Genomic DNA, 9,890 nt, shown 5'->3' with positions numbered 1-9,890 from the left:
TAGGTTGGAGTCATTAAAACTCGTTTATCAACACTACAACAAGTTTCTTGTTACAAACTATCGTTTTGGCAAGTCGGTTAGGACACTACTTTGTGCATGACACAAATACTTTTTCCAACAATTGTTTCAGACATATAATTTCACTTATATTCACTGTATCACAATTCCAGTGGGTGAGAAGTTTAATACACTAAGTTGATGTGCCTTTAAACAGCTTGGAATATTCCCGAAAATGATGTCATGGCTTTAAGACGCTTCTGATAGGCTACTGACATAATTTGAGTCAATTGGGGAGGTGTACCTGTGGATATATTTCAAGGCCTAAACTCCAGTGCTTCTTTGCTTGACATCATGGGAAATCTAAAGATCAGCCAAGACCTCAGAAACATTTAGACCTCCAACAAGTCTGGTTCATCCTTGGGAGCAATTTCCAAACGCCTGAAGGTACCCAGTTCATTCTGTACAAACAATAGTACGCAAGTATAAAACACCATGGGACCACGCAGCCGTCAATACTGCTCAGGAAGGAGACACGTTCTGTCCTCTAGATGAGAACGTACTTTGGTGCGAAAACTGCAATCAATCCAGAACAACAGCAAAGGACCTTTGTGAAGATGCTGGAGGGAAACAGGTACAAAGTATCTATATCCACAGTAAAACAAGTCCTATATCGACATAACTGAAAGGCCGCTCAGAAGCCACTGCTCCAAAACCGCCATAAAAAGCCAGTCTACGGTTTGCAACTGCCAGCATGGGGACAAAGATCGTACCTTTTGGAGAAATGTCCTCTTGTCTGATGAAACAAAAATATAACTGTTTGGCCATAATGACCATCGTTAAGTTTGGAGGAAAAGGGGGACGCTTGCAAGCCGAAGAACACCATGCCAACCGTGAAGCACGGGGGTGGCAGCATCATGTTGTGGGGGTGCTTTGCTGCAGGAGGGACTGGTGCACTTCACAAAATAGATGGCATCATGAAGGAGGAAAATTATGTGGATATATTGAAGGAATATCTCAGAACTGAAAAAGCGTGTGCGAGCAAGGAGGCCTACCAACCTCACTCAGTTACACCAGCTCTGTCTGGAAGGCTACCCGAAACGTTTGACCCAAGTTAAACAATTTTAAAGGCAATGCTACCAAATACTAATTGAGTGTATGTAAACTTCTGACCCACTGGGAATATGATGAAAGAAATAAAAGATGAAATAAATCATTCTCTCTACTATTATTCTGACATTTCACATTCTTAAAATAAATTGGTGATCCTAAGTGACCTAAAACAGGGAATTTTTACGAGGATTAAATGTCAGGAATTGTGAAAAACTGAGTTTAAATGTATTTGGCTAAGGTGTATGTAAACTTACGACTCAACTTTATTCCAGTCCAAGGCCTCCCGAGTGGAGCAGTGGACCAAGGCACTGCATCGTAGTGCTAGCTGTGCCACCAGAGATTCTGGGTCTGAGTCTGAAGCTCTGTCGCAGCCAGCCGCGACAAGGAGACCCATGGGGCGGCGCACATTTGGCCCAGCGTCGTCCGGGTTAAGGGAGGGTTTAGCAGGCAGGGATGTCCTTGTCCTATCACGCACTAGCGACTCCTGTGGCGGACCGGGCGCAGTGCACGCTGACACCAGTCGCCAGGTGCACGGTGTTTCCTCCGACACATTGGTGCGGCTGGGTTAAATGGGCATTGTGTCAAGGCTTGGTTGGGCTGTGTTTCGGAGGACGCACGGCTCTCGACCTTCGCCTCTCCCTAGTCCGTACGGGAGTTGCAGTGATGAGACAAGACTGTAACTACCAACTGGAAACCATGAAATTGGGGAGAAAAAGGGGTAAGAAAAAAGTTTTTTTTAAACACTATGTATAAGAGATTCAGGTCCCGCTGGACCGGAGTGGAGAAGGCTGATGTGGAGGCTAAGCGTGCTGTGAGGAGAGAGATATTCAGCTCCAACTCAACCCAGTAAAGTCAAGTCCTTGATCCAGGCAAATGAGCTTGATCTTTGGATGCTAGTAGCAAGGGGAGGCAATTTTATGGAGTGCACCAGTCATTTTTTTAACCAGTTAAGAACAAATTCTTATTTTCAATGATGGCCTAGGAACAGTGGGTTAACTGCCTTGTTCAGGGGCAGAATGACAGATTTTTACCTTGTCAGCTCGGGGATTTGATCTTGCAACCTTCCAATTACCAGTCCAACACTCTAACCACTAGGCTACCTGCCACCCCAGTAGTGGAAGAGGAGTACGGGGTGTAGGAGAGAAGAAGTTATGCGGAGTAGACTACGGTTTTGGGCACACAGGTTTGAATGCCACATTGTGGATGATAGGGAGACATGAAACAGGTCTGTGTGATGAGTGTTTAGTGGAGGAAATGGTGGAACATGTGTTGATATTTTGTGAACTGTATAACGTAGACAGGAAGAGATTGTGTGAAAGGGTTAGAGAGGCTGGACGGGGGTTTGGGTGGATTAGTGGGGGAAGGAAATGGGAGGGAAATGGTGTCTAGGGCTCTATTTCACTTAGAGGAACAGGACTAATGAAGATCATTTAATGTAGGTAGTCCGTCACTGGCCTCACACTCCAGTACAATAGGTGGCGTTTTATGCATCTTAAAAGTTGGATGCGATCCGCCAAACCAATCACAAAGAAGAAGAAGAAAAAGAAGAAGAAGGAGCAAACATTTCGCTGCGTCTGCAAATCTGTGTACGCGACCAATAAACCTTGATTTGATCGATAGTCACCAACTTGACAAAAGCGATCCGCTCGAACGCGCCCCTTAGTTGAAGCGCTAACGTGACTTTTTGTTGATACACGAGTTCACCAGAGGAGTAAAACGTAGTTATGTTTTAGTGGTTTGTTTCTGTATATAGCAAAGACTTTCCGTAGAACTCAAGCATTCGATTCGTTGTGATAGTTATGTAGCTATTTGAACGATAGTAGACATCTGCTATCCTCGGTCGATTCGTCCAATCTGTCCCAGTGCTAATGCTAGCTAGCTAGCACAGTGCTCTCTCTATCTTTTGTGTTGTTTCGGCTGCAGTCACTTTCTCTGACATGGCCTCGCCTGCACCTGGATCGGGTAAGTCCAGTAGCAGAAGTCCGGGTAGTATAGCAGAATAGTATAGCTAGCAGGTAGCTCTGAGCCAGGGCGTTTTGTGCTGCTTGCTGATGGCGAGGTTTCAACAGCTAAATTGGCGTTAATTGTGCTGATACTGCATTTGTGTAACATTACTTTGTTGCTAATCAGTATTTAATTTTTTTTCTCTACTCAGGATTCCAGAACAAGAACCGTGTTGCCATTTTGGCTGAACTGGACAAGGAGAAGAGACGCTTGATACAAAACTCCTCCATGAATAACCCAGGAGCCAGGTATCTGGAACCATCTGGTTATAGCATCTGGTTATAGCATGTGTGTGTGTGTGTGTGTGTGTGTGTGTGTGTGTGTGTGTGTGTGTCAGTGATATAGACCTTGCCTGCGTCCCATATAGTGAACTACTTTTGAACAGAGCCCTGGTCAGAAGTATTACATTTATATAGGGCATAGGGTGGTGTTTGGGACATAGACCCCAGTGCAGCCCCTGACCCATACCCCTCCACCCCTCTCGCCAACAGCATCCCTCTGTCCAGACCAGCCCTGAATAAAGACTTCAGAGACCACGCAGAGCAGCAGCACATCGCCGCCCAGCAGAAAGCAGCTCTGCAGGTCAGGCCTTGACCTCATTCTAACATTTCAGAAATGCACCCCTCCCTCCCTTGTTTCATCTGGGGGTAAGCATAGATCTATAAGTGATTGGACGGGTGTGAGCGAGGTGTTACCTAAACCAACCAATTCAGATCTGGGATTTCTTCAAGGACGGTAGGATGCATTTCAGAAGTTTTTCAAGAGGGTCACAGGTGGCCCCAGAGCCATTCTGCATGATCTCTATATACACAGTAAGGTAGGGGTCTGCAACATGTGCCCCACGAGGGATTTTTATTATTAGGTTTAAAAAAAATAAGACTGAAATTACCAGGAATAAAGCTAAGAATGAGTTTAAATCTGTTCCCAAATATTCTCAAAATAAAAATATGTGACCGTGTCTTAATGTAATCAAAGGGTAAAGTGGGGTATCTAGTCAGTTGGAAAGGGGGATATCTAGTCAGTTGGAAAGGGGGATATCTAGTCAGTTGGAAAGGGGGATATCTAGTCAGTTGGAAAGGGAAAGGGGGATACCTAGTCAGTTGTAAAGGGAAAGGGGGATACCTAGTCAGTTGTAAAGGGAAAGGGGGTACTAGTCAGTTGTAAAGGGAAGGGGGATATCTAGTCAGTTGTAAAGGAAAGGGAGATATCTAGTGTGGAAAGGGGGTATAAGTCAGTTGGAAAGGGGGATACCTAGTCAGTTGTAAAGGGGGTACCTAGTCAGTTGTAAAGGGGGTACCTAGTCAGTTTGTAAAGGGGGATACCTAGTCAGTTGTAAAGGGGGATATCTAGTCAGTTGTAAAGGGAAAGGGGATACCTAGTCAGTTGTAAAGGGAAAGGGGATACTCTAGTCGTTGGAAAGGGAAAGGGGGATACCTAGTCAGTTGTAAGGGAAGGGGGATATCTAGTCAGTTGTACAACATTTTGGCATGGGTCTCAGATCCTCAAAGTTATACAGCTGCACATCGAGAGCATCCTGAATAGTTGCATCACTGCCTGGTATGGCAACTGCTTGGCATCCGACCGCAAGGCTCTACAGAGGGTAGATATTGCCAGATAATACAGAGGGTAGATTTGCTAAATATTGCCAAACATCCAGCCAACTTAGTCATAGATTGTTCTCTCTGCTACAGCATGGCAAGCGGTACCAAGTCGAGGTCCAAAAGGCTTTTTAAAAGCTAATCAAATGGCTACGGACTATTGCATTGACCCAGCTATTCAGTGTTTATTATCTATGCATAGTCACTTTACCCTACCTACATGTACAGTTGAAGTTGGAAGTTTCATACACCTTAGCCAAATACATTTAAACAGTTTTTCACAATTCTGACATTTAATCCTAGTAAAATTCCCTGTTTTAGGTCAGTTAGGATCACCACTTTATTTTAAGAATGTGAGATGTCAGAATAATAGTAGAGAGAATTATTTATTTCATATTTTATTTCTTTCATCACATTCCCAGTGGGTCGAAGTTTACATACACTCAATTAGTATTTGGTAGCATTGCCTTTAAATTGTTTAATTTGGGTCAAAGTTTTGGGTAGCCTTACCACAAGCTTCCCACAATAAGTTGGGTGAATTTTGGCCCATTCCTCCTGACAGAGCTGGTGTAACTGAGTCAGGTTGTAGGCCTCCTTGCTCGCACACGCTTTTTCAGTTCTGCCCACAAATTTTCTATGGGATTGAGGTCAGGGCTTTGTGATGGCACTCCAATACCTTGACTTTGTTGTCCTTAAGCATTTTGACACAACTTTGGAAGTATGCTTGGGGTCATTGTCCATTTGGAAGACCCATTTGCGACCAAGCTTTAACTTCCTGACTGATGTCTTGAGATGTTGCTTCAATATATCCACATAATTTGTGAAGTGCACCAATCCCTCCTGCAGCAAAGCACCCCACAACATGATGCTGCCACCCCGTGCCTCAACGGTTGGGATGGTGTTCTTCGGCTTGCAAGCCTCCCCTTTTTCCTCCAAAACAACGATGGTCTTTATGGCCAAAGAGTTCTATTTTTGTTTCATAGACCAGAGGACATTTCTCCAAAGAAGTCGATCTTTGTCCCCATGTGCAGTTTGACTTTTTATGGCGTTTTTGGAGCAGTGGCTTCTTCCTTGCTGAGCGGCCTTTCAGGTTATGTCGATATAGGCCTCGTTTTACTGTGGACATAGATCCTTTTGTACCCGTTTCCTCCAGCATCTTCCACAGGTCTTTTTCTGTTGTCTGGGTTGATTGCACTTTCGCACCAAAGTACGTTCATCTCTAGAGAGCAGAACGCGTCTCCTTCCTGAGCGGTATGAGGGCTGCGTGGTCCATGGTGTTTATACTTGCGTACTATTGTTTGTACAGATGAACGTGGTACGTCAGGCGTTTGGAAATTACTCCAAGGATGAACCAGACACATTTTTTTTGAGGTCTGGCTGATTTTCCCATGATGTCAAGCAAAGAGGCACTGAGTTTGAAGGTAGGCCTTGAAATACATCCACAGGTACACCTGCAATTGACTCAAATGATGTCAATTAGCCTATCAGAAGCTTCTAAAGCCATGACATCATTTTCTGGAATTTTCCAAGCTGTTTAAAGGCACAGTCAACTTAGTGTATGTAAACTTCTGACCCACTGGAATTGTGATACAGTGAATTATAAATGAAATAATCTGTCTGTTAACAATAGTTGGAAAAATGACTTGTGTCATGCACAAAGTAGAAGTCCTAACCGACTTGCCAAAACTATAGTTTGTTAAACAAGAAACTTGTGGAGTGGTTGTAAAACGAGTTTTAATGACTCCAACCTAAGTGTATGTAAACTTCCAACTTCAACTGTATTTGTAAAAATCTTTCCAGCTCTCTCCCTTTCGATAACCACTCGGTGTGAAAGGGAAAAATGTCCTGCTCTGATCCAGTGGAAACGTCATAAAATAGGCTTCTTATCAGTGCTTCACTTGGATTGAAATGGGTTCCGGTAGGTTCCGGTACTCATTTTGTATGCTGGAGCTACTATTCCATAAGAGGAACAGGAGCTCAAGCAGAAGAACATTTGAGTCTCCGGTACTCAGCTCCGGTACTCAGCTCCGGTGAGCTCCTGCCCAAGTCAAGCACTGCTTCTTATCCCTTGTGAAAATAGCCTAAAGTTGTGTCTGTCCCAAGCTCACTGGCTCAGGAAACTCTGAGGGCCCAGAATATTTTATGCAAGTTTGCTTGTGCAAGCTTCTGGCCAGACCCAAGTTTAATAGTTGATACAATGTTTCAAGTTCGTTGCTGACAGCCATGCTGTGTAGCCAATGTTATTTATAGGATATTTAATTTTTATCAAGATATTTTCTACCTGCAGGCTGCAATGTTTTTATTTGTTGGCTTTATGTAGGATATTTGTACATAGTTGGCAATAGAAGATACTTTTTTATGTTTATCATTTTAATTTTGATATAATTTTGATTAACCACATGACAGTGATTTTGAGATATGAATACATTATTATAAATTAAATAACAGTTAAATAACTGTTTCACAATAATGTGCCAATGAAAACCATAACTGTCACGCGGATCGGTAGAAATGGTAAGATAAATTGCCGACTCCTCGTGTAGCCTATTACCGTCAACTTCAGGAGAGTACTGGCACAATCTGAAAGCCAGCAGGAGCGGTTGGAGAATAGTTAGGTAAAGTTTTTTTTCTTTCTGGTTATCTAGATCTCTGGTGCCCTCTTGAGGCCTCAAACCGTAAGCTTAAATCATCAGACAAGCTATATGCGATTTTCTAAAAACACATAGGGTGTGTCTATATATGGACAAATACAGATTTAAAATGTTCTAGAAATCGATTGGTAGAAAGAACAGACGACTTTCGGTCGACCAACTTCTTTTTTTAAAGTCTGGGACAGGTATTTACTTAAAAAGTAGCCACAAATATTCACATTTATTAAAACACTTCAAAGAAATACTTAATGGTATTGAAAAACCATCCCGTGGCTGTTTCCTATCTCTTAGCCATTCATAAATCAACATGGTTATATGTCCACGGTATCGCATCCGGAGCGCCAAGTGAAAACAGATTTTATAGAGCCCTACTTAATTATACTTTTTTATAAATGTTATGCTATTTAAAATCAAAGATCTAATACTTGACTGATAAAAATTGGCAAAAGAACATTTCAATTTAAAGAAATTGAATAATTTATCTGAGCAAAACCTTTTAATATATAAATTCAAGCAATACTTTAAAACCATTTCAATATAATACATAGGAAAATTGTGTTATGGTAGATGAAGAATCAATCTCTTTTCAGACTGTTAAGTGTATTTCTCTGGTCAATATGTCAGTGCGTTATATGTGAAAATGTATTCGTATTATAAGTTGTATTTTAATGTTTAAGGACTCTTGGAAGATTAGTCCAAATGAGGACTAAAATATCCTAATAAAATTAAATATAAGCCCTTTATTTAACCTTTATTTTTCAAGATAATGTGGACTGTCTACTTAATTTTTCTGTTTTAATAAAATAATTTGAAGAACAAACATTGTAGCAATTCATACATCGCAGTAAAATTGTAAGACATTCATCTCAAGAGAAGACGGGTTGAAAGTTTAAAAAGTATATAAATACAAATTTAATGTTCTCTTACTTATGGTACTTTTTCAGTCATTAAAATTATAACTTTATTTTTTTTATTTTACACAACAAATGTTCTAATCTGGGAGGTAAAACTTGATCAAGTATTCAGATGGAATCAAGGCCAGAATGTACCAGAGGCCACCAGATTAGAGCTTCTTTGGCAAACACAATCTAACCATAGAGGTCACTCTCTATTTGGTTGGCTACTCTGTGTACTAGTGGAAAACACTGCTAATCTTCCTTTATCTTTCTGTTACAGCATGCTCATGCTCACTCTTCTGGATTCTTCATCACTCAAGACTCGTCCTTCGGGAACCTCATCCTCCCCGTGCTGCCACGTCTAGACCCGCCTCCACCGGCAGAATAACACAAGGAAACTGCAAAAACACCCAACGGCTAAAAGCAGGTTTACAGATCACCTGTTGGGTGTTGACGAATGGCAGCAGATCACCTGTTGGGTGTTGACGAATGGCAGCAGATCACCTGTTGGTGTTGACGAATGGCAGCAGATCACCTGTTGGGTGTTGACGAATGGCAGCAGATCACCTGTTGGTGTTGACGAATGGCAGCGGGCCGCAGATCGGCCGTCATTTGTCCAACGGTTCTGTTGAATTGCCACCGTTCGTCGACACCCGGCAGATCATTTAGTGCGCACGGCCGACGTTCGTTCTGGTGTTTTTTCTCCCTGACAGACATAGTGACAACACAGACTTTGTTACAAGTTTCTCTCTAGGACTTTCTGAACAAGGTCTTGGGTTGTTAGTTGAAGCTAAGGGTCATATTATTTTTGGAATGGTGCACCGTACATCATGTGGTTTTGAAAGTGTCATTTTTCTAACATTTTTTATAAATGGAAAAAAAGGCCTAATCAAATAAAGATCAAGTCAATAGCAACATGTGTTGTCGTTTTACTCATTATATATATATATTATATATCGTTATCTTAAACCCAGACGTTATATTGTTGCAACATAGAAGGAACCAGGGTAACTGTTTACAAAACAAATTAGTTACCAGCAAAAATATTGTAATTGGATTACAGATACTTTTGATTACTTCTTGGATTACTTTAATTCAGAAAGGATGTTTGTGAAAAAAATACATCAACACCTTTCTGTTTTCTCAATAACATTCAATTCAGCATTGGGGGAAAAAACGCACGTTTTTACGTTTGTTCCACCTGAGCGAGTCTGACCACAAGTCAGAGACCACTATGATGGATCCTTTTTATATAATCCAGCATATAATCCAAGTAACAAGGTAATCAAATTACTTTACTGAGTTTGGGTAATCCCGAAATTACATTAGTTATTACAATTTTGGTAGGTAACTAACGGATTATATTTAGAAAGTAATCTACCCAACCCTGGGAAAAAAGTATGAATTTAGGTTATAACATTGCACTATGAACATAACTTGTGAAATAACACATATGGAATCATGTAGTAACAAAAAGTGTTAAACAAATCAAAATATGTTTTAGATTATTCAAAGTAGCCACCCTTTGTCTTGACAGCTTTGCACATGCTTGGCATTCTCTCAACCAGCTTCACCTGGAATGCTTTTCCAACAGTCTTGAAGGAGTTCCCACATATGCTGAGCACTTGTTT

General features: G+C 41.5%; 1 protein-coding gene across 1 annotated transcript; it reads left to right on the top strand.

Annotated features, from left to right (window-relative positions):
- Positions 1–2,469: 2,469 nt before the first annotated feature.
- Positions 2,470–9,174, top strand: inip (ints3 and nabp interacting protein). Its single transcript, XM_024138264.2, has 4 exons — positions 2,470–3,072; positions 3,266–3,362; positions 3,606–3,696; positions 8,540–9,174. Exons 1-4 carry the CDS (start codon positions 3,048–3,050, stop codon positions 8,645–8,647), a joined length of 321 nt encoding a protein of 106 aa, XP_023994032.1. The 5' UTR covers positions 2,470–3,047; the 3' UTR covers positions 8,648–9,174.
- The last annotated feature ends 716 nt before the right edge of the window (positions 9,175–9,890 follow it).

This window comes from Salvelinus sp. IW2-2015, unplaced genomic scaffold, assembly GCF_002910315.2.
Source record: "Salvelinus sp. IW2-2015 unplaced genomic scaffold, ASM291031v2 Un_scaffold1431, whole genome shotgun sequence".
NCBI classification, from domain to species: domain Eukaryota; kingdom Metazoa; phylum Chordata; class Actinopteri; order Salmoniformes; family Salmonidae; genus Salvelinus; species Salvelinus sp. IW2-2015.
The sequence above is the reverse complement of the archived record's forward strand: the minus strand, read 5'-3'. Positions and strand labels throughout refer to the sequence as shown.

Coding starts and splice junctions, on each gene's coding strand:
- inip (XM_024138264.2), top strand. CDS start 3,048: ATGGCCTCGCCTGCACCTGGATCGG. Junction 3,073..3,265: donor CTCGCCTGCACCTGGATCGG/GTAAGTCCAGTA, acceptor TTCTCTACTCAG/GATTCCAGAACAAGAACCGT. Junction 3,697..8,539: donor AGCAGAAAGCAGCTCTGCAG/GTCAGGCCTTGA, acceptor TTTCTGTTACAG/CATGCTCATGCTCACTCTTC.